At 41.1% G+C, this 26,099-nt stretch overlaps 1 protein-coding gene across 3 annotated transcripts in view; it reads left to right on the top strand.

The window, feature by feature from the left end:
* Nucleotides 1-11,868: 11,868 nt before the first annotated feature.
* The window catches only part of LOC138699663 (probable replication factor C subunit 1), a 233,206-nt gene continuing 218,975 nt past the window's right edge, over nt 11,869-26,099 (top strand). For 2 of the 3 annotated variants that reach the window (XM_069825716.1, XM_069825725.1), the window contains exon 1: nt 11,869-14,233. In XM_069825716.1, coding sequence (XP_069681817.1) covers nt 12,014-14,233 — 2,220 coding nt within the window. In that variant the 5' untranslated portion in view covers nt 11,869-12,013. The remainder of the gene's footprint in view (nt 14,234-26,099) is intronic. The other variant, XM_069825707.1, reaches the window with a different exon arrangement.

Here is a 26,099-nt window from a genome sequence, read left to right as displayed (position 1 = left end):
GATCGCAACAAGCGTTGCGGAGCCCGCCGGGGACCGTCGGTTTATTTCGCTAACTTCGCTGGCCCTGATAAGTCCCGGACGAAAATTTGCGTAGTCCTCAGAAGGGCCGGGCAATAGTAGAAGAGTGGAGGACGGAAAGCAAATTAGCCCGAAGGCCCTGTTCTTGGGTAGTCACTCCGGCACAAAGGCACAGAGTCTCTCCCTAGCAGGAAGCCTGCCTATGGGCCGAGGACGGCTAAGGGTCTCCTCAACAGAGGACCCAATCCCCGACCGGGATCCGCCTGGCCTAGGGAAGTTTTGGGCGCACATGCCGCCGTGGGCTGCGCGGCTTTCTTCGCGCTGCGCGCCGGTGCGGCAAGGGGACCACTAGGCTGCTCTTTAAAAATTTCCGATCACGTAGGTGTCCGCCGCCTGGCCGACAGAAGTACGATGCTCGGCGCCTCGAGTCTCCCTGGCCGAGAGCTGCTTTGCTGCTGCGCTCGCTCGCTGCTGTAGCACTGAGGAATCTGGTTGGTTGCCCTCGGTAGCTGCTTTCGCCGGTGCGCCAATCAAAAGGCCTCTAGACAAGTCTCGCTCCTTTCACGACCAAGAAAGAAGTACTAAGCGCGGCATGGTCACCGGCTATTAAATTTCTCACCACCCGGACGACGGGCCGTCATCAACGGAGAACTCGTCCGCCGAACCCACCTGATAAACAAGGTCATTCAGCCGGAATGCACAAAGCAAGACGACACGTCGGCAACGTTCTCGCCGCGGTCCGCACTTTTAACAGCCAATCGACGCCCAGCTGCTCGGCTGACTCCCTCTGGCACTATTAATTAAGGAGCTAGGTACCCTCAGATAAGTTGAAGTTCTTTCTTGGATGTGAAAGGAGCAAAACGTGTCCTGAGGCCTTCTGATTGGCGCACCGGCGAAAGCAGCTACCGCGGACAACCAACCAGATTCCTCAGTGCTACAGCAGCGAGCGAGCGCAGCAGCCAAGCAGCTCTCGGCCAGGGAGGCTCGAGGCGCCGAGCATCGTACTTCTGCCGGCCAGGCGGCGGACATCTACGTGATCGGCACTTTTTAAAGAGCAGCCTATTGGTTCCCTTGCCGCACCGGCGCGCAGCGCGAAGAAAGCCGCGCAGCCCACGAAGGGCTGTTCACACTAACTTCCCTAGGCCAGGCGGATCCCTGTCGGGGATTGGGTCCTCTCTTGAGGAGACCCCTAGCCGTCCTCGGTCCTTAGGCAGGCTTCCTGCTAGGGAGAGACTCTGTGCCGGAGTGACTGCCTAAAGGCAGGGCTTTCGGGCTAATTTGCTTTCCGTCCTCCACTCTCTTACTATTGTCCGCCACTTCTGGGGGCTACGCAAATTTTCGTCCGGCACTTGTCAGGGTCAGCAAAATTAGCGAACTAAACCGACGGTCCCCGGCGGGCTCCGCAACGTTTGTTTCGATCAGCTAACTGGGCTAGGCTTCGGCGACAGGTCGGATGTAACTGCTGGGCTTCCACCCCTAGTGGGAAAGGGGCCTAGCAGGTTCTTGCACTGCGGACAGAGTGCCGCTTAGGGTTCCCCCCCTGATAGGAACGAATTTCTCATTCGAATGGCTCCAGTTAAGAGCAACAATGCCACGAGCCAACCTAATGCAGGTGGCGTAAAGCGGTTGCTAGTTTGCACTAGCCAAAGAGAGCCCGCCACCTCCTACTTGCGCGTATCGCGTCCCGCGCAGATTACTCCTCCGCCCAGGCGTCGGAACCTGCGATCGACTGTTCCTATACGGACGCCGCCTGTCCCGGTCCCCGTCGCCGAAATCCTTGAGCTTCGTCCCTGTGTCACCATCCCAGTCCGTTCTCGGCTTTCGCTCAAGCTCACCTCCCCCAAGGTAGATCCCAAGGTCACTCCGGCGGCTTGTCCCGACTTGCCGGGTCCTAGCGGAGTGAGTAAGCCAGATAGAGTGAAAGCTGATGAAGTTCTGCCGATCCCATCTGGGTCCGGCGCACTTCAGGTCATTAAGGCCAAGAAGAAGAAGAAGAAGGGCTCAGCTAACACTCATCAATGCGGCCTTTCTAGCACCAGTGATCTCACCAAGGATGAGAGATCTTCTCTCTACCTTGGAGCAATTAGAGGCGGCGACTCTTTAATTCGTTACCGAGGAGGCAGCACTCCCCGCCGAGCCTGACGCTCCACAGGAGACGGCTGCTGTTCCTGACGTAGATCAGGCAGTTCCCCGCCCTTTTCCCTAGCTCGTACTCACTTGTCGGAGAGTGAGGACGAGGAAGATGATGTTGAGACGGCCCTCACTAGACGGCGTGGTGATATCCCACCCGTTATTATTACGCCAGCCTTCACTGGCTCGCTGGGCCGACTGAACTTAGAGTTCAAGGCCGAATACGAACAGTTGGGCTTATGCTCGTACAGGGCGCGCGGCGGGACGGCCGTGAAAACTGTTTGCGAAAGGGACTACGCAAAAATTTTTGCAGGTTCTTGACCGAACGGGGATTAGCGTACAACTTGCTGCGCCCCAAGAACGACAAGCCTCTGCGATTCGTTTTGAGAGGAATAGATATTCACACTGATGAGGACATCCAGGGCGACCTGGAATTCCAAAGCATAATCGTCCGGCGAGTGACGAGGATGCACTCATCAAGGACAAAGGCCAAACTCCCAATGGCCATTGTCGATGTGGAGAATTCCCCCGAAACCCGGGATAGGATGAGAGCCTTGCGACAGTGCTGCCTGATGAGAGTAACAGTTAAGGACTACGTCCCCAGCAAGCGCCCGCCCCAGTGCAGCAAGTGCCAGTGGTATTACCACACGCAGGCTAGCTGCAAAGCGCAGCCTATGTGTCGAGCTTGCGCACGACCCCATAGCACTAAAGATTGTCGCAAGCCGCACGATGTCCCCGCTGCATGCGCACTCTGTGGTGGCGCTCACACCGCCAATTACGGAGGGTGTCCTGTAGCACTACAGGTTAGAGATGCCACGGAAGGAATGAGCAGGGCTACCCGACGGAGGAGGGCAGAGCTCGAGGAACAGCGGACGCTTCAATACGAGTGGCTCCGGCAACAGCGGGTGGAGCGAGCTGCGAGGCAGCAGCAGCTGTTCCGAGAACAGCAGACGCAGCCTCAGGCTCGCGCCCCTATGCAGGGGCCTCGTGCGGAGCGACGCACGGAACTCGGGCGGTCCGCCAACAGCAGCGGCAAACGCAGCAGCAGCAGGCGGACATCCCTTCGCTTTTGGATGTGCCCGTTCCCGCGCCTCTGTGGTCCACCGTGGCAGGGACAGCCCCCCAAACTGCTGCCAATAATGTAGAACCCCTTTCCCAGCGCCCTAAGCGCAACAGGGGTAGCAGAAAAGCCACCAAGGCTACCACGGTAGAGTCCATCTCCGCCCCTGTCCCACCGGCGCAGCAGGAAGCTATTGCAAGCACTTCGAAAGGACCGACTCGTCAAGGCGCGACCTTGGACGAAGTCCAGCACTTTGCCGAGGCGTTGCAATTAGCAAAGACCAACCTCCCGCTCGCCCCAATCCTAGGAGGATTAACCAGAGTGATAGTTCTCCTTATGGAGAATCCTATGTCTTCCCTCCCGGAGATATTTAAGCTCCTAATCTCCCTCGTTTCTCTCAATGGCCAGACGAAGTGACGGAGTTGCTAGGATGTGTATATGGTACGTCAGGGGCCTTAGACATGATAGATATGTGTTCAGGGCTTTCCTAGACGCTAATAATATAGACGTAGCATTTATAACAGAAACGTTCCTGACACCCCAAGTAAATTTAAGATGCGCGAGGTTTAAAGTCTATAGACAAAATAGAGCGGGTAGAAGAGGCGGAGGTGTAGCGGTGTTCGTTCGTTCGTCGATCGCGCACTGTGAGCATCTCCTTCCCCAGCTAGCGCCATTAGGGGCAGTGGCTATTAGAGCCTACATAGGCAGACTCTCCTTTCTGCTTATGGCTGCCTACAGTCGTCCGGGCACACTAAATGAACGCGATTTAGATATAGTGACAAGTCTATCCGATAGATTCGTAGTCGCCGGCGACGTCAACGCGAAGCACGCTAGCTGGAACTGTCGACGCCCCAATCGGCAGGGCGATAGGCTTTTTCTAAATTCTACAGGAAACGGATACGTCGTGATGGCCCCTAGGGAACCCACACACGTACCGGATGCTGCAAATCAACTCCCTGACATATTGGACATCGCTCTGGTGAAAGGTCTCACAACTAGTGCGAGACTAACAACCCTGGATGATCTTCCGACCACCTACCGGTGATAATGGAGATCATGAACCCAGTCGAACTCTCCCCAACCGCTGAGAAATTCAACTACGAGGCGGCAGACTGGGTGTTCTTCCAAGACCAGGTAGCCGCTACGCTTCCACCACTCCCCCCTGAAGTCACTCCGGCAGGGATAGATAGGTCAGTTAGCGACCTGACGGAGTGCATAAAGAAGGCAGTGGTTGCTGCAATACCGAAACGGTCTTCACAACCGGGACGGATGCAGCTCCCAGCCTATATTAGAAACCTAAAGATCGCCCGCAATAGAGCAAGAATATTGTGAAAGCGTACTAGGTTAGATAAACATAGAATAGAAATGAGCCGCTTGCGCAGGCGGATCAGTGAGGCGGTCCACGAAACGGTCGTGGATGCTTGGAAATCCAAGGTTGAGATGATGGACAGCAGAAACATGTCAGATGTCTGGCGTGTATCTCTAGCTCTGTCCAATCCGTCTCAATCTATTCACCCATTAGTAGTCGGTCCAGATGTCACGGCCTTTACTCCTGAGGAGAAGGCTACCGCACTGGCAGACGTTCTAGAGACCACTTTTCAACCCGTGGAACAAAATTTAAACTTGCCCCATATCAGAGCTGTTGAGGAATCGGTTCGAGACCTCCTTAGCAGGGAGCCGGAAAATGGGATACGTCCTACGAACATCCACGAGGTTGCCCATTTCATTCGTCGCCTCGGCCCTCATAAGGCCGCAGGAGCCGACGGTATCAAAGGAATTATATTGCAGCATCTCCCAAGGTCAGCTATGAAGCGCATAGCAGAGATAATTAATAACATCTTGGCTTCCGGTCACTATCCAATTCCCTGGAAACAAGCTCTCGTAGTTCTCTTTCCAAAGCCGGGAAAGGATAAGACGAATCCAAGCAACTATAGGCCTATTAGTCTCCTCAGTTGTCTCAGCAAACTGGCAGAGCGGGTCATACATAGACGCCTCACTGAAGTGGTGTTGCCCCAATTCAGGAACGAGCAATTCGGTTTCCACCCTGGTCGTTCCACTACACTCCAGGCACTCCGCATGACGGAGGATATTACCTGGGCTATGAGCACGAAGCGTGTAGTAGCTGCAGCTTACCTGCACATCGAGCGAGCATTCGACAAGGTTTGGCATGAGGGACTCCTCGTTACGTTACTGGGCATGGGAGTCCCAGATGGAATGATACGCCTCATTTCTAACTACCTCCGAGGCCGTACTTTCAAAACCCGTGTAGGCATTAGTTTCTCCACCCCTCGTGAAATTCACGCAGGAGTCCCACAGGGTTCCATTATCGGGCGCATACTTTTCATTATATTCATTAATGACCTCCCGTTTCGCTATATCCACGGCAGAAGTAGTCATCTGTATATCTATGCAGACAACGACACTGCCCTCTTGGCGATGGGCAAAACCTATAGATTAGCGTCCCGTAGATTGCAGTCGATCTTAGATCACCTCCAGCCGTGGTTCCACGATTGGAGAATCAAGGTCAATGTAGACAAATATCAATCCATATTTTTTTCAATAAGAGCGAGGCTCGAAGACATACCACCACCACCACCCACACTTTTCGGACGAGAAATGCCGTGGATGAACCAAATTAAATATTTAGGGATCATTATGGACTCTCATCTCACCTTCCGAGATCACATCCAATCCCTTCTTCGTAAGGCCAACGGGGTGATAGGTAGACACTATCCCATTCTGGCGGCCTTAACTCCTGACAACCTGAGGGTAGGATTTACCATGTATAAGGCCCTCATTCTGTCATTACCTATGCCGCACCCGCATGGGGGTTTGCGGCAGTGTCCCATCTCCGTAAACTCCAAGTTATCCAAAACCAGGTGATTCGACTCATTACCCGTCTCCCCCGAGTCGCCTCGAGAAGAAAGTGCCATGATGAACTAGAGTTGCCAACCATAGACGAGTTAATTGCTCGACTGGGTAGGAACCTGTATGCTGAAGCTCGTGCTAACCCCAACCCACTCATATCTGGCTTCGGCCAGTATGATCCTAGGTTACGGCGTAGACACCAGACAGGTCCATTAGCTATACTACTGAGACAGGACAGGGAGGCTGGCGTTACTCCCAGGTTTTGGTAGCCACGACTTAACTCCATGAGACTCCTTGAATAGTGCAACCGCTTTAAAATGACCTTGTCTTAACTGGGCTAAACAAAATCCCTCCCTAACAATTTCTACTTTTGTTAATCGATGGAACTATCATAGAGCCAATTGGCTAGTATATATCCTTCGATTCATAGAGTCATTCAACCTAAGAGCCAACTGGCTAGTCTCTGATATTGAGACAACTCATCCTGCCTAAGGTTTTTCCGTGGTTTTCCTAAGGCGCTAAGACAAATGTCGGGATGAGCCCTGAAAGAAATGGGCCACGGACCTGCACTCATATCCCCATGAATCTCCCTAATTAAGTCTAAATTAATTAACAATTTCATCTCTCCCCCCTCTTCGTAATTGAGCCATCATATAGCCAAATGGCTGGTCTCGAAATTGTGACGAATCAACAAGGCTCATGACATCAATCACCTCCTACATAATAGCCAAATTGGCTAGTCTATTATATGAGACAACTCATCCTGCCCAAGGTATTCCGTGGTTTTCCTCAGGCGTAAGACAAATGTCGGGATGAGCCCTATAAGAAATGGGCCACGGACCTATATGCCCTTCCCCATATGTATTCCCCTTTCTTATGCCCTAGTTCAGAATCTATAAATTATCTATTATATATACGAGGTCACTCAATTAGTCGCAATTTGATAGGACAGGGACCTCTCAAATTGCAGATTTAGATTTCACAGCACTTCTTCCGACGGCCTTCACATGCTTTGTCATCGAACAACAGATGACAGCGTCTTGCCATGCTAACGGCAAACACCAGCCAGCTCTTCCTCTTCCCGTTCCGTGATCACTTGATCAAATCTCAGTCCCCCTCGCGTATGTGGTACCTAAGAGGTTACGTCCAATTTCGGCTTCACCTTCAAAATTTTCTAGAGTTCCTTCAGTGGAGCAGCGTAACCCGGAGTGAGACTAGTGGCCAACAGGCTTGGAGCTCACATATTTAGTTTTGTACAGCCCCTTGCAAGGACGCGTTTTGCGTACCTTTTAAATTTTTCCTCCCAATTCTCTTTCGATTTTTCGATTTTCGATTTCCCTCAGATATCATTTAACCCTGAAGATGAGGAAGATGAACATCCTCGAAATGTCGGTGGATCACCAACTTATGACCTGGCTGGAAGCCCGAGAAAATTTCGAATTATCACGTCGCCAGGAAAGCTTCAGTAGTTAATTCGTAAAGCGAAGTTTTGATTTGCTGCACGCTTGCTACAGCGCTGCTGCAGCGACGGTGAAGCAAATGTAATAAAAGAACGGTTTTGCTGCAGCGCATTACGTCTTGCTTTAAAAAAAAAACGCACGGTTTTCCAATTCAGTGCGGGCTAAAGCAGAAAGATGCACTATCACCTTTACTTTTTAACTTCGCTCTAGAATATGCCATTAGGAAAGTTTAGGATAACAGAGAGGGTTTGGAATTAAACGGGTTACATCATCTTTTTGTCTATGCGGATGAAGTGAATATGTTAGGAAAAACTCCACAAACGATTAGGGAAAACGCGGAAATTTTACTTGAAGCAAATAAAGCGATAGGTTTGGTAGTAAATCCCGAAAAGACAAAGTATATGATTATGTCTCGTGACCAGAATATTGTATGAAATGGAAATATTATCTGTTATATATATGGAAATATATTTGTATATGGAAATATGTTAATCCTTAGTCAATAGATAAGACTGAGTTTTACGAAATACAAACATTAAGGGATGGAAAATGGGAGGCAGTAATGATCAAAATAATTACACCGATTTATTTTTTTAACCAGCAGACGTGCAGCCTTTAAATTTAAAACAAAGATTCACTCATAAAATTGGGTTAGACTATTCATCTCATCTCTCAGAATTGTTTCTAAAATGTATAAGGAAAGTAAAAAAATTCAATTTCATGTAGGCTACTCCCATGAAATAATTTTTTTTTTTTTTTTTTTTTTTTTTTTTTTTTAGAGACGTAAAATTTAAAATGAAGGTTACTCTCTACAATATTGGTTAAACATTCTTAGATTTTTTAAATACCATATCCTAAGGTACTGATGAAAAGGCAGAAGGGAGTGAGAAATCTCATGTCATCCGATCTCGATGAAAGTCGATATCTGGGGATCTTTGCGATCACAGAATACGAATAAGGTATTAGTTAGTCCGACTTTGTCCCTAAAGTGGTGGAGTGGGACAAAAATGTGTGAAAAATTAAATTAGAATCGTTGGGGTTTTCGAGACGAAAATTACGAATAATACAATTTGTGCGAATTCAATATGGCAGTTTCAGTACTATGAATTATATTTTAAAAAATTAAACATCGGCTATCGCACAGGTAACACATGTACAGTATTTAAGGGGGTATGTAACACCTTTTGATAGTAGGCCTATACATTTAGTAAAATCCAAAGTGTAATTCCTACATATTCTGAATGAATGTTGTGCTGGAATTTAATATAGTCATCAGCCAATACCTCTAGATTAATAAACAACTTTTTAGAATACATAAAATACAGTATTTATTGTGAATAGTAATTATATTTTTCAATTGGTGCAATTTGTGCAGGGAAAATTGGTTTCTCCGATATTTTGTACGATTTCGAATATTTTAAAATGCTTTCTTCTCTGTTCTATTCACAATGTGCGTGTGAAGAAATTATTGCCCTTGTAATATCCATTACAATCCTATTTATTATACTCTTATATAAATCTAACTTCCGCAGCATGCAATTTTACCCAATTAACCAAATTATATTTTGATTATTAAGAAGAATCGTAATTTTATTAACTTGAATTGTCGCACCATCAGTAGATGATCCCTAGATTATTACTGGCCAAATCTTGTATATTGATCTGGTAAGGGTAGGATTTTCCTTTTAATTAAGAATTAATTTAATTTAGAAAATGTAGGAGACGTATTGTAAAATCATTGCGAACGGAAGTCATTTACATTTATTAAAGGTATTCTTTGAGTAGGACTGTACCGTGGTGTGTTTCATAATAAGGATAATTGATATGAGCTGCTGTTATGAAAATATGAACGACTCAGAATGTTATCGCATCTCATTCTCGCAGCTTACACAAACAATATTGGCTCGCCTACTGGAAATGTCATCGAGGTCATCTGCCAAAATCGGTGCCTCCGACTATACTGGTCAGCGAGGGAGAAATAACGGGCCACCCTACCCATTATATCCTGGCTTAGTTGCCTCACGAGTGATGCCATTTTGGTGTCACTTATGAGGTTCCAATCCGTCTTCGTACAGTTGACTAAACAATTAAGTTATAAGGACTTTAATAAGGAGAGGGATTTGGATAAGTGTTTTAAATTTTGCAAAAAAACAATAATTAATTAAGCTTTTGCTAGTGTAATTCTATTTCGAAGTGTTGTTAGATAGGCTGTTTTTTCTACTTTTTCTATAAATAGCACTTCTTATTTCCAATTTAATATTGTAAAGTACAGATGTTTTTAATAAACAGCTTTAAACTTATCCTGTGTATTATTTTTTTTGTACATTCTACGTTTTTATTAATTCGTTGTCTTCAGTTTGATTTCAATTTACTTTTTATTATTCTTCAGAGAGTCTATCTTTTCATTCACTACTTTTAGAGCGTATTTCATCATTTTTCTTGTTGAATTATTTTTGTACGGGCATATATCCCATGTTTTTGACGCTTCTGATTGGGTGAAAGAGAAGACCTTAACACCCTATCAGAGTAAAAGGCAAATAACTAACATAGTGTTGGTATAGAAAATGTGACACATTACTTGTCCCCTCCCCCCAAATTTAAGGAGCTGGCTACAGGCCTGTCACCAATACTTGCTTTTTAATGTCATCAACATACTTAATAAACTACCATTGAAGTCGAGAAAGATACCAATAAATAGGTTGAATTCCTGTATACAAAGATGGTTGCTGAATAGACCTTTCTACTGAATGAATTACTACGTTTTCATGGAGTATTCAAATCGATCTGAATACGATCCGTACTGAATACGATGCCTGTTTTCATGCAATTTTCGATACGTATTGAAAACGATCTGAGTACGGAAGCTGAAGTTTCGAAAGTAGTTGCGTTGGTTAACATGTTCATCGACATATTAGCGTGTTGGTCACTCGTAGGCACTAGCTATAAATAATGTTGTATTTTCCAAATGAGGCGCATGAAAACTTAATGTTATAAACAATGTTGCATTTTCCAAATGAGGCGCATGAAAACTTAATATTTTGGCTGTTAATGAATAATGGTAATATTGACTTTTAGGAAAACACGAAATATTATGTTTTATAACACTCTTTTTCAACATACATATTGCCCTTGCTGTTTGTAAAACAGCTGACACGTCAAACAAATGACGATCGATTACGCGCTTAGCGTATTGAGATCGTATTGAAAACGATACCCGTTTTCATGGAATTCAATTCGAACTGAATACGATCTGATCCCACTTTTTAGGTGTATCGACTCAGATCGAATTGAATTCTCATTTTCATGAAGATTTCAATACGGTAACTGTATTCAGATCGATCTGAATACTCGATGAAAACGTAGTAAGTGAATTCATGGACTGTGATGTATCCTAAATATTATGTTTTATAAATGTAATCATTTATATTTTATTAGGTCCATTCATTGTTCCATACACGTTTTATAAGTATTTTAATTTTTCATTTTGTCTTTGTACAAATGTGTTAATATGCATCGTATTCTGTTTATTTGTCAGTGTTTGTTTATTTTCTTATATTTATTTGTGCTAAGTTTGTTGTGCATGTGTGAGTGATGTGTGCGTGCGTATGATTTTCTAATCTGACGATTTCATACCCAGGCTTTGTATACTGGTTTCTGACAAATAAAGACATAATAATAATAATATTATTATTATTATTATTATTATTATTATTATTATTTAGTTAATCGATCTTGTTTTGGTTTGTTTCTGCACATGTGTTGTTTTTGTTGAGAACCTTTAGACACGTCATTGGGCTAATTCATTAATATCCCTTTTACGCGGAGAAATAAGAGTTCCCTAACCAATTCGATTTTTTCACGATAAACAGATGCAGAAGCGTAATGGAATTATCATACGTTGTTAAAAATACGGAGTTTGGAACTGAATGTGATCTCCGGCAACTTGGCTTGTTTGTAATTTTACGAACTCTTATCGTATATTTAATTTGAAGTATATGCAAGTTATGAATGTATGATATTGGTACACAATGTATAGTGCATTACCACTTTGTCACAAAATAGTGTGTATTTCAAGATCAAGGTAGATTTTTACGCACAAATATGTGTGCTGCTTTAGAAAACAGGAAATCTAAAAGAATGAGTCACCCAAGTCCAAGTGTAAGAAGGAAAACGAATAAATCTAGGAGTGTCTTCTTTCATTGTATACGTTCCCCTCCGCATACCCACGTATTCACCTTCTGCTATGCTTTCCCCTCTTCCCCGCCGTTTGTGGTGCACCCCTGAGGGCATAGTCCTGGACTACCAGCAGTTTTCGCTGCTTGGCACTAGATTGCGCTCGTAGTGCAGCGATGACGGCTGAAGATGCGTGTCCGCAAGAGCAACAGTCTGAGTTTCGTCGGCGAGTCGTGACGACGTGTGGTGCATGTGAGAGTGTAACAATGATGGATTGCAAGTGATGTGTTATGTGAAGTGAGCGATGTTGGTGTCACGGGGACAAGTTATGTCGGCGTCGTCAGGGGTCGCGTCCGCGTCCGATGCTGGTGCTAAATTGGCAACCCGTCCATTGCCACCTCCACCGGTACCTCCGCGGCCAAGCAAAGCTCTTGTGGCAGAGGCACTTGCTCGTACTAGGTTGGATAACGTACATAGTGTTGATAAAAATGCTAAAGTGAATGCTGTTCCAACTAGAAAAGCACCTCCACCACCAGTAGCTTCCGTAACAAAGGAAATAAGTCGGGAATCAAACAAGTCGCAAATTGTAAATACCACTCCATTTCCGAAAGAGAGAACTGAACAGACCCAGAAAATATTAAACGCGACCACGATATCGAAACAAAATGCCGTTGTCAGTTATAATCGCAACGATCATCACCGTGATGATGAAACTAATGGTAATTATTATCGGTGTAGCGAATCCGCCGCTTTACACCTTGGTAAACAAGTCACGCAGTCATCGAGAGAAGATGAAGGACATCGTAAAGGTGACTTTGAAAGCCGTGTCTCGTTAGACGAATCTAGGCGTGGAGAGTCGGAAGAGTTTCGAAACGTTCATCACAAAGTGCTGCTTGCTAATGAGCAACGGCAAAACAGCAGCCCTGAGGGGTGTAGCGGACAGTTCCCGGAGCCGGGAAATCCGGTTCTTATTAGTGATAATAATGCAATCCTAGAGGAAATTAGGAGCGAGTCGCTTTTCAATGACCTGGCATCACAAAAAAGAAATGAAAATGACTTCAGTGATACACACGAAAAGACTGAAATTCCTGCGGTAATGCGGCGTTTTAAGTCGGAGGAACGATTGGCAATAGAGAAACCTAAAGAACAAGGAGAGAGCTCAACTGTTTCTCACGTTATAACGAGGCCGCAAAAGCAAGAGACCGTGTCGTTCCCACAAAGAGATGAAGAAAAGGTAACTGAAAAAAATGAGAGTAACGATCACAGGCAACAGACTGTAACTATTCAGGAAGTGCAGAACTACCAAAACCATCATTACTCGTGCACCCAGAACACCATTGTGCTCAGTGGCGACGATGATGAGTATGCCAGAACTACGTACACCTCAACGCCAGAACGAGAAGAGAACCTTCGTGCGAATAAACCCCCAACGATCATGAAACAAAATCGCACGATTGATGATAAACATAAGAAAATACGAAAACATGCACCCCACCTGTTGCCGACTGGACAGCACAAACATGACAACACGTACACGTCTACATCAGGTAGTCGAAACACTGTGCTCCTAATAGATAATAATCCGAACAAGAGAGAAAATTTTTCTTTATCTGCCCAGCAACAGTCAGATAATAAAGATCTTATCATAAATGGAATTACTGCGTCTTCGTGCTCTCCTTTAGTAGAAAACCTTATTGTTGAACTTCGGGAAAGTTCACAACAGCGTACACAATATCAACAGCATAATGACAGCAAGAAAAAAGAAGCAGCAACTTCAAGTGAAAATGGGGTTAATAGTTCAGGGGTAAACAAGGAAAATGAATTTGATTCGTACAAAAAAACGCCACAGTCGCGTATTCAGCATTCTGACTGGTTTGAAGTTGACAATGGGAAACCAGTTCGCTATTCGAGTTGTCACATAACTTTAGAGGATTCCCACACCTCTTCTGATTCCAGCAATACCGAATCCAGTTCCTCAATTGTTGACATTTCAAGAAGTAGTAGTTTTCAGTATGCTGATTACACTGAATTGAATGTGGATGTTAATTTCGATTATAGGGCCCAGGTGATTACACAACGCCGTCCCAGTTCCTTCAAGAAAAGAAGAAATATGGCTTCGCTGCAGGGACTCCCCCCCTTACCCAAGAGTCTTAGCGGAATAAATTTGTTCGAAGGCAGCGGAGGAAATTTACACTTCAGTCCCATGGACCAGCAACAACAGAAACAGGAAATATCGACGCCTAGAGGAATGACAAAGAGTGGCAGTTTCCGACAGCTAGCGTCACAGACTTCTGCCTCCGGAGGAAATAACAGTGGTGCTGCCGTGCGAGCAGGACCCTCGTCCTCCAGTGGTAGAGGACCCACGCCCCCGACCTCGGGAGGGACGCCCCATCAGCAGATGTTGCACCATCAACATATACGAAGTCTTCAGCAGAATGGAGAAGGCCCGCCTCCTCCAATAACGCCGCGAGTTCGGAAGCCCACGGGTCTGGATGCTCAGCTGGCGATCCTCAGGAAGGAGATGGTGAGTGAAAAATACTCATAAATATTAACCAATGAATCATGGGTTTGTAGCTAGGAAACTAATCAAGATTAATTTGTCAAATTCTTAAAACTAGCCTATTTGTGTAGTTTAGTGAAAGAGTGAATCATTGCATCTCTGTGAGGGAGAAGTACTGTTGTATTTCCAAAACTGAAAGGAGGTCTACTGTATATTGTTTGTCAGATGTCATAAATACCAGTGAGATATACTATCCCAAAATTATATTATTGTCTTGTAATTGCGCTACAGAATTAATGAAATCTTAGAAATTGCAGCTTATTTTTTGTGTATTCGTATACGTTTCTAAAGCTTATATTCTTATATTGTCTCCGGATATAATTTCACTACCAGGAAACAGAAAACTAAATTTTAAGCTGATATTTAATGCAACTGATTACTAATAAAAGAAAAAAGTTTGCGTGGTTAGTTGTTATGTGATTGTATAGATTTAGATGTTTGTAGGCTATAATGTGTATGAAAAAAATCGTTAAAAGGTGTAATCTTAAAGAACTTTAGTTTCAAATAAATAATTGTAGACCATCGCTTAATGAGAGTCATCTTAGCATAATCACAAAACAAGAACTTGAACTTCTAATGAATATCGTATAACCAGTGCAAGAAAATAAATACAGCATTCGCTGCTCAAGTCACTTCTAATATCTTGAATGTAATATATACGATGATGTTCAAACTTATTGTTAGTTTATTTTTCTAATAGTGATATCGTGCGGGTTACATCGGCCTTCCGCCTCTAAGGGGAAATGATATGTTGCAAGTTCAGGGCTGCCATAAACTTTGGTACTAAGACCGGGACATATAATTAAAACACTCGCTCATTGTGAAAAAATTGATTTTTAGCTGCCATCAGAGAAAATTTTCGTTCAAGATTTACATTGTGAGCAGGCACAGCGGAAATATACTGACAGATTTCCAATAATTCTGAACACTGTTCTGTAACGTTTACAGTCTAAAAAAATTTAAGCCACTCGTCTTGAACTTTTCTGCTTTCCCATTCATGAACACCCAAGTTTGTACTCACAAAGATTTTTAAGCAAACTGATCAAACAGTCAATGTCTCTTCTATGTCACTATTTAAAGATTTCAACAAGTTCAGCTAGATGACACAATAGATATAGTATATTGTAGTAACCTTAAAATAGCCTATATAAGAAGCTGTAAACCAACTCAAAATCGAAACATCTGACCGTCTCGAACGAATTTGTTGGAACACCGGGATAGAGGACACGAAAGCGGTGACAATCCCGGAAAACCGGGACGTATGGCAACCTTGTGCAAGTTGCATCGGTTGTATTACAGAAATGATAACGGACGTTTTTCCCGAATATCTATTTTTCAAGTGCTCATTTCAACGTTCCACGTTAAAAAGTAGCATTGGTGGTCATCGTTTTCACTGATTTGATGCTCAAGTTTACTCTCAATAAAATAACACATGTCATTATCGAATATCTCTTTTACTACGCCTTCATGGAGTATTCAATTCGAGTACGCTTACCGTACTGATCTCTATTTTCATGCAGTTTTCGAAACTTGTTGAAAACGATTTAAATACGGAAACTGAAGTTTGGAAAGTAGTTATGTTGGTTAACTTGTCATTGACATATTAGCATGTTGGTCATCCTGTAGGCCTTGGTTATAAATTACATTGTGTTTTCTAAATGAGACGCATGGAAACAATATTCTGACTCTTAATGTAGAATGGTAATAATGACTTTTAGGAAAATACAAAATATTATGTTATAAGTTAATACGACTTTTGAACGTACAAAATTACGATCGCTGTTGGTAACACAGATGACAGATCAAGAGAATGACGATCGTTAGTGCACTTAGCGTATTTCAACCTTTCGAATACGATACGCGTTTTCATGCAATTCAATCTGTATTGAATACAATCCGATCCCACTTTTTAGGTGTATCGACCTTGAGACTCAGATCGTTTTGAATCCCCGTTTTCATGAAGGATTCAATACGGTAAGCGTATTCAAATTGATTTGAATACTCTATACTCCATGAAAATGTAGTATATAATATGTTCGATACAAGAGGAAATTCCAGGGCTGCCAGGTTTTTTTCGAGCGAAATTGAAATATCAAAGCTAACTTAAGAATTTTCCAAGATTTATCGTGTGATTTCTAGTCGCTTTCTGCAAAGCAGTGTTAGCGTGCTTTTTTATGTATGTATTTTTGAAAAACACTAAAATACGAAGGACACAATACAGTGAGCACTGTCCTCTGTTCCTTTTATTAACCGTGAAGTACTGAAATGTATTGATGAACACTGCGATAGAACTCGAAGTATCGTCTAACGAGTACTGCTGCCTTATCGCCTTCAGCTAGGTATCTCTTTTACAGTGTAGGCATTTCAGTCACTGTATAAATAATATTGGAGTATTTGAAATGTAGGCTAATTTGTTTAAATATGCTCGAATACGTACAAAATTTGGTAACTGAAGTTTGTCATGAATAGGAGCTCCTTTTTTTTTGTTTTCACCGTAGATTAGCCTAGTTAGATTTACTGTCAGATTTTTGTTTTGGGATTCCGTAAATAGACCATTTTCTACTGTGTATTGTGTAACTATGCCTATATGATGTCATAGCGCCGCGATAAATCAAGATAATGAACCAAAACTGAAATGTAGCCTATTCCACCTTTAATTGCCAATAGAGCAAACAGTATTTTTTTTTCCGCTGGTTGTAGTTCTATTAGGGCCTACATACTAAAGAAAAAAAATTTTTAAGTAACATACCTAGAGAAGTACCTATTCAGTGTGGTGTCTTATTTGAAATCTTAACCTTTCTTCGAACTCATCTTACTAATATGCGTAGTAATATTGAAACTCCATAACCTATTAAAATAAACAAACCAACCATAGAAAACTTGCAATTTTACAGAGAACTAACTTAAGTTTCTGGCAAACAGTAGTGTTGACATGAAAATGTGTATCAGCTACTCATTGCGACTATTATTGTAATTTAAAATAAAAAAAAATAATAAATTACATTACATGTATGTATAAGTATAACGTAAAGACAGAAAGTGCTAGAATCATTACTGTAATGGATGCCTATGTTATTCTGAACCATAGAGCAGTCATATTGTAAGAAGTTTCAACGCAGTTATATCAAACATAAAATCATACTATTGTTTGTATAGGGTTGACAAAAATGTGTTTTTTTTTCTTACAAAAACATGTTTTTTTTTTTTTTGTTTTAAACTTTTATACCGGTTTTAAACAGCGCCATGAAATAATATGTTTTTAAAATAGGAGTTTTAACCTTATACTACATAGGATTGCCAGTTGAGTACCGGTATTGAAAAAATTAGGGAAATTCCCGACTTTTTAAACAAAAATTCGGGAAACCGGCATTTTAGACATTTTTAATTTGTCACAATGTTTCTTAAATTAAATAAGGTTATTCATAAAATTAATGTCCTACTAAGTGAAAAAAAAAATCTAAATTTTATGAAACTTAGCACTGAGTTTCATAAAGGAAAAATATTTTCAAATTTACCTTAGTTAATTGCGTATGTTTCTCTGAATATCTTGTATCTATTAACAGAGCAGTAACACATAATTTTTTTACAACATTAAAAAAGCTTAACAGTCCAGTTTTCAATTGGCACAAACTTATAATTCTTATTTCATTAAAACAGTGCAGAATGTTTTCCTGCTGTTTGACCATTTGTAGTTTATTGTGAGCTTCAGAGAGGTTATTCCACGTGAGCACATTTTCATCATCTTCCCACCTCTTTAAACTGACACATTTTTCATTGAAGGATCCTCATCATCAGAATTTCCTTTCCCTAACTATTTAGACCGCATAATTAAAACACTAATTACTTTTGATTTACTATTACTTAGACAACACAACAGGAACACAAAGACATATTTCCAAGCAAAGTGAATAAACGGATTTCTGTTTTCTTATGATATCAATATCGAGTATCGATTAGTGAGCGAGTGATCATGATCGATATTACTTATACAATAGAGAAGGCTGCCAAACTTGTCTGTGTTTTTCATGCATTATACAACTAAAACATTTAATGAAACCGAAGTGGTATTTGATGATTTATAACTCATGGTACAACATAAAAAATTAGTATCCTGTGGTGTACTTTTCAACTTTTATTTTAGTACATAGCTCAGTTTTTCATTTTGAATTTTTAAGCTAAGTTTGTAAAAAAAAAAAAAAAAAAGAGAGAGCGAAAGAGACTGAATATTTTATAAAAGCATCTTAAAATTATTCTCAGTGAATTGCGTATAAAATATAATAACACCTAATTTTGATAGTAGGCTATATGCAGATACCAGTATTCAAGTTGTTTGCTCTGTACATCCTACAAAATACTTTTTAATATTAATTAATAATGTTTGCTTAGAAAAATGTAAAAGTTTTGCTTCATGAAGTCAAGGGGACCACTATAAAATCATAAACTTTAAATTTTATAAAGGTCTGAATAGAAGACAAACATGATTAGGATGAAACAAGGAAACAACCAGCATAGGAGAGAAATAACTTATATGAAGTATATATATATATATATATATATATATATATATATAAAGAGTGATTTATATAGAACTGACACATTTCTTTCATTAATTGTTTCAAAACGAATTGTGCTAGCGACAACTTATTATACCTAAAATGTAGAGGAATTTTGGGAGATTATTTACCTCTATAGCAAATGTTGAAAATGTCCTCCATCCTGCATAAGGCACAACTCAACACGTCGTTCCATGTTACTGGCCACTCGTTGGAGGACTCTGTTGTCAATAGCTTGAATCTCCTGTGCGAAGTTGTGCTTCAGATCGTCCAATGTCTGGGGTCGTGTGGCGTAAACCCTGCCTTTTAAGTAACCCCATAGAAAGAAGTCCGGCGTTGTCAAATCCGGAGATCTCGGTGGCCACAGGTTCCTGGAAATTATTCGGTCGTCAAAGAAACTTGCGGTTAGTTCCATGGATTCATTTGATGTATGACATGTAGCGCCATCTTGCTCAAAATATCCTTGACTCAGCTCTACATCGTCCAGTTCCTCAACAAACTCCATGAAAATCAGTCGGTACTCTGCAGTGTTCACAATCTGGTTAAAAAATATTGGCCCTTTTCACTCACCAGAGATCCAGTTGTTTCCAATTTGTTTACCAGTCCCAGTATTGTGTTTCTTTTGGGAGGATTGCGAACACCAAATTCTCTCTGGTATGCCCTTTGAGTAGCTGTAATTGAATTCGTAATCCAGTATTGCTTCACAAGGAAGAGTCGTTGATTTAATGTGTACTGCATTTTCACGTTGACACAAAATGTCGAAAACAGCTGCCAACAATAGGAATAAAACATAAACATCTGCGCATCTAGTGCTGCCAACAATAGGAATAGAACATAAACATCTGCGCATCTAGTGACAAGGAATCGAAACTCCAGAACATGCTGCTTAATTTGGTGCTAAAATTGGGTCAGTGCTGCCAACAATAGGAATAAAACATAAACATCTGCGCATCTAGTGACAAGGAATCGAAACTCCAGAACATTCTGCTTAATTTGGTGCTAAAATTGGGTCATTGAATGAATTTCCAACGGAATAATTAAAGAAAGAAATGTGTCAGTTCTATATAAATCACTCTGTGTATGTATATATATATATATATATATATATATATATATATATATATTAAACAAGCTCACAGTTTTAAATGTGTTTAAAACTTGTTTTAACCAACGGATATTGTTTTAAATATGCCAACCCTGGTTTTGTATATACGCATGTATAGTGCAGAATGCAGAATATGCCAAAATTATTACAAGGTGTAAATTGTAAATTCTCTTGCGAGAGACCATAATATTGAATTATTTGAATCCCATGCAGTTGAAATTTCCTTTTGAAACAGCTTCTTTTGCTTCAGTTATTTTCTTATATCTTTTGAAACCACAAAACAAGAACTGCAGGGGCCGCATGTTGAGACTTTACAGGTTCCCTTATGGACAGCACACTAGTTTTCAGTATATAGGCAAATAATAATCACTGCCTATTTTATTAAAGGGCTGACGTTTGAGAACTTAGTAATCTTTACTGAAGGACTGAATTTGTTTGGCATGATTGTGTCAAAACTGTTGTACCGAATTTCACTAAAATGGAGGAAACATGCTTATGTTTAGAGCCCGAATTTTAGGCATTTGACTAGTAATTCCACAATTTGGGACTTCTGGCCGATATGTACGGCTGATCACTAGGATCCAGAATACAAAGCAGAGGTTAAATTAAAAATAAAATACAATATGATTTACGGAGAGAATACAGAACAATGATACATTTAAAAATAAAGTACAATTTGATTTCGGAGAAACATGAGATGAAAGTACAATGAAGAGTAATGAAATGAAGTCAAAAAATTACGTAGTGTTATACAAGTGATTGTGTAAAATGAATAATGAATCTCTCAATACCATTAGACAAATTTTGTTAATATCCTCATTAGAAAAATTTAAGAGAAAAGAGAATAGTTTTGGTTAACTTAAATGAAGTTCCCCTAGCGCCAAAAAGAAATCCTTTCACTTCCCAAGTATTAACATTAATTTTGTATCTCTCACTAAAGTCAGGAATACATGGATTGTAAATAGACTTCTTTTCATCGTTAACGTTATTGACTTGTTGATCATCCTGCTCAAAACGGACAGTGGGGTCAAGAATGAGGCTTCTTTGATTCCGACGATCGATGGCTATAATGTCTGCTCTTCTCGTTGACCCATTCTCAGCCAAGCAGTGCACTTTTTCGTAAACCTCCCACCTTGCCTTCTGAAGAGTGGTTGCGATGGAGCTTTTCCCTTAATGGTGGCGATTGTTCCTCAGTAATTCTCCTTTAGGGCAATAACCCAAAACATGCCCAAGGGTTTCTACTTCGCTGCATCCTGGATGACGAAGTTTTGATCTTGGAAGGAACAACCTGGCACAGATCGTACTGAGGCGATGTTTGTGGACATCTTTATGGCAATGGTCCACTCTGAGGATGATATCCCTCTTCTGTTACTAATCCAAAAGTTGTTTTTTGAATCTTCACTGCAAGTCACCACTCCTTTACTTTTTTGTGGAAGACGACACCAATTATTATTAAACGACCTCTGCCGTAACTCAGATCTTAAACTTCGTCTTATCATAGAATTTGCTTCTGCGTTGTTGGGAATACTAAAAATAGGCAGGCAAAAAAGGCAATTAAAACATTAAAAAGGCACTGTAAGTTTAAGAAAAAGAATACTAGGCCTATATTTTATCACATAATTAGTTTAAGTACTAGCTATTCGTGCAACAGTAACAAATATAAATGATACTCGGGAGGAAATTAAACACAGAATAAATATGGGAAATGCCTGTTATTATTCGGTTGAGAAGCTTTTATCATCCAGTCTGCCGTAAAAAAATCTGAAAGTTAGAATTTATAAAACAGTTATATTACCGGTTGTTTTTATGGTTGTGAAACTTGGACTCTCACTTTGAGAGAGGAACATAGGTTAAGGGTGTTTGAGAATAAGGTGCTTAGGAAAATATTTGGGGCTAAGAGGGATGAAGTTACAGGAGAATGGAGAAAATTACACAACACAGAATTGCACGCATTTTATTCTTCACCTGACTTAATTAGGAACATTAAATCTAGACGTTTGAGATGGGCAGGGCATGTAGCACGTATGGGCGAATCCAGAAATGCATATAGAGTGTGTTTGTTGGGAGACCGGAGGGAAAAAGACCTTTGGGGAGGCCGAGACGTAGATGGGAAGATAATATTAAACTGGATTTGAGGGAGGTGGGATATGATGATAGAGACTGGATTAATCTTGCTCAGTATAGGGACCTATGGGGGGCTTATGTGAGGGCGGCAATGAACCTCCGGATTCCTTAAAAGCCAGTAAGTACTATTCGTGCAACAGATTTTATTCATTGTACATTACTACAAGATACAATACATGTTTAGATTTTCTGATGTTATATCCTACCTTCTATAGGACAGAACAGTTTTCGTCACAAGAAAATCGTTCTACATCAACTGACGAAACTGATGCTTGTTGGAAACAAGCTAGTGTAGATGGACATCTGTCTGCCACAAATGTAGTATAGTTTTACCTTTCATTATTTTGCAGATTTGCTTTATTTCCTGTAAGCCAGTATTTATGGACAGTACAGTCTGTACTTTTCGCTAATGTCATTTGGGAGGCCGGGTGAAGATTTTAAGAGTACTAGTAATTCCGTGTGTATAATAAAATAAATTCTGTAGGGATGTTACAAATCTGGAATAGTAGAACATTAAATTTCCACATTAGGTGGGTAAATTGAAGGCAATACAAATGTTAGTTGTGTGAATAATTTAAAACAGCAAACAAATAAATAAACTTTAAGTTTATTTCAAAATAAAAAAAAAAAAAAAAAAAAAAAGCACATATTCTTAAATAAGCGCAAGAGCTTAAATAGACAAAATAAAAATTGGTTTTATCACTCGTAAATGCCTACCTCGAAATGTATTTAAATCTGTATAACTCAGACGTACGAGGGTTGGGGTATAAATTTATAACAACTCTTCTTTTTTGTGAGAATACGGGAGCGATTACAAACTTTCAAATGTTGAAATGAAAGGCCAGAGTAGCCTATAGATCGGTTTTCACATTGAGTACAGTGCGGTAACTGTACGGGAACTACTCGGGGACTGTGTCGTGTGTCGTCGGTTTTCACATGAGGGACTGTGCGGTGACTGTACGTGGGCACTTTTTTCTCATATTCTGCTATTTATATACCCCTCTTCTTTTCCTTCTTCTTCTTGGCTACCTGTAATCATGGATTCAATTGAGGAAGGCTTTGTCATAGCTTGTCCGTCTTACCTTGTGTTACAAAAGCGAAAGAAAAAGAAAAATCTATGGATTCATGATTTGTGGAGGTCACGTGATGAAGAGGGGGAATTCCACACCATCTTTTGCCGCTTAAAAGATGATCCAGTGAAGTTTTTTTTTTAATTACTTTGGAATGGGTTATGAAAAGTTTGAATTTGATTGTTTGTTGGAACAACTCAGACATTTACTCACTAAGAAGAACACAAAGTGGAGGAAATATAGACTATTGGTGCCACCAGCGTAGCTCTGTCGGCTAAGGCGCCTGCCTGCCGATCCGGAGTTGCGTTTGGGCGCGGGTTCGATTCCCGCTTGGGCTTGTTACCTGGTTGGTTTTTTTCCGTAAGGCAAATGTCAGGTAATCTATGGCGAATCCTCGCCCTCATCTCGCCAAATACCATCTCGCTATCACCAATCCCATCGACGCTAATAACCTCGTAGTTGATACAGCGTCGTTAAATAACCAAGTAAAATAAAAAAAAAATAGACTATTGGTTCTGAGGAGCGGCTTGCTTTAACTCTCTGGTAATTTAATAGTTAGAAGAAGATACACATGGGCATGCACAAGGAAAGGAAATGAAAGTACAAAATTTCATCCACCTATATTGCCTATAAAATAACGCGTAGAATAATATGAAGTAATTATTTGTACATATTGTAAGATAAACCAATGCACGTAGTATTATTCCACATAAATGGAACATGCTGGCCGTGAATAAACAAAACAAAAAATGCACAAGGGACGAAAGCAGATATCAGATAGACTATGTACTGGTAAAGGAAAGATTCCGAAATTACTTTAAAATGCACAGACTTTACCAGGAGCGGATATTAACTCAGATCATGTCCTGCCGATTGGCGAAATAGATATTCGTCTGAAGAAGATAAGAGGAAGATAGGTGACGAAGATATTAAACTTGGCAAATCTGAAGAACGAAGAAGAAAGGAGAAAATCTTAAGCAAATTTGCAAATTTTAAAGACAAAACCGCTACATTAGAATCCACACCTGAGAATAGTATCGAGTACTCGACTCATCTAAAAAGATATATACAGACAACATCAGAAGAAACAATAGGAAACAGAGAAGGTGTGAGACTTAAAAAACCTTGGGTCGCAGGGAAAATGTTGGAGAAGATGAAGGAAAGGAGAAAATGGAAAAACACATCAACACAGAAGAAGGTAGAAGAAAATACGGGAAACTAAACAACGAAATAAGAAGAGAAACTCATAAAGCTAAGGAAGGTTGGATGAAAGAGAAATGTAAAAGTAGAGAATTTAGTTAGAAAAGGAAGATATGATTTAATGTACGGCGAAGTTAAATGTTTGGACTTCACAAGTAAGAACAGAAAATCCATGTGGTTGATAGAAGACGAAATAGGAAATGAATTAACAGACAAACAAAGAATACTGAACACATGGACGAAATATGCAGAAGAGTTATATGAGACAGGGAATCGTCCAGTTGAGTTAGCTGTAGAAGACGAAGCGGCCGTATCAGAAAACGAAAAGGGATTTTCTGTTTTAAGGGAGGAAGTTGAAACAGCGATTAGGAAATGAAGAATGGCAAAGCAACAGGAGTTGATGGAATCCCCATTGAATTAGTGAAATGCTTGTGTGAAGTAAAGAAGGAAATTCTATCATTATACAACGAAATATATGAGAAAGGCGACTGGCCTGAAGATTTTACGGAGTGTGTTGCTGCCAATACCGAAGAAAAATAATGCCGAGAAATGTAACGAGTTCAGGACTATCAGCCCGATATCGCATTCGGAGAAGATTCTCCTGCGACTACTGAATCGACGTTTATATTCTAAGATGGGAGAACAGTTGAAAGAAGAGCACTTTGGCTTCAGGAAGAGAAAAGGTACCTGGTGCTATACCCGAATGGAGAGCGGAAACACTCGAAATTATCTGAAGGCAGTCTGTGGGCGATCTCATGCAACATCTTCACATAGAGGACTGCACGTGTACTGTTCGTAATCGGTAAGTAACTATATAACGTCATTGGTCGTAACCACCGGGAATCACGGGATCGAAATCGCTTCGTCAAGTGATTCCAGACAGTACAATCCGCTCACAGTCTCCTATGTGAAAACCTAAAACAGCTTGTCAATATAAATAAAATGCAGAGTAGGCTACTGCTCCTATTTCGAAGGGCAGTATGTGTACTAGTCGGGTAGAATAGGGTAGGGTAGAGTAGGGTAGCGATCGAACGTCCATAAACGGCGCAACATCATGCTACTTGTGTTTATTACGGCAGTTGGAATGACATTAAAGAAAACATTCCCGCCTTAAAAATCCGACGGTCGACTCACAGCTGCATATTGCGCATTACGCGTAACACCACTCTCTGTACGATAACTACATCATACTGCCATCTCCGTAGTAATGCGACCACATAATTGTACTGTGGATGCATGACACGGCGGTCGACTCACAGCTGAATTCACATTGCTCTCTGTGCGATAGCGATAGCCAGTACATGACACTGCTATCTAGTGATGCGGTCACATTCTATGAATGTCATGTAACATCTCATGATACCATGTCTTAACTTAAAACAAAAAACAGCTGCCATCAGTGGCGAAGCTAGGGTATAAATATTGGGTAGGCTGAAAAAATTTGCTTACCTTGTATCTCTTTATAGAACAGATGTTTATCGACTTTTCTATCAATTTTTTTTTTGTGATAAGACTCCATAAGAAGATAATGACCACTCATTTGTACCTCCAAACAGAATACAGGTAAAACAATATAGCCTAATTTGTTTGTCTCAGTGCACCTTGTTAGCCAAGGATATTTCTTATACCATGAAAATTGAAAATTTATGTCTTCTTCCATCCGCTATTTTAATATGTAAATGTGGTGTCGATCTCCTATCTTTTTTGTAAACACATATTGTTTCATACGTCCAACTTGAGTCCACACTTGGAGTAACGGTTAGCGCGTCTGGCCGTGA

The sequence above is a fragment of the Periplaneta americana genome, chromosome 1 (genome assembly GCF_040183065.1).
Source record: "Periplaneta americana isolate PAMFEO1 chromosome 1, P.americana_PAMFEO1_priV1, whole genome shotgun sequence".
NCBI classification, from domain to species: Eukaryota; Metazoa; Arthropoda; class Insecta; order Blattodea; family Blattidae; genus Periplaneta; species Periplaneta americana.
This window is presented reverse-complemented; position numbering and strand designations above follow the sequence as displayed.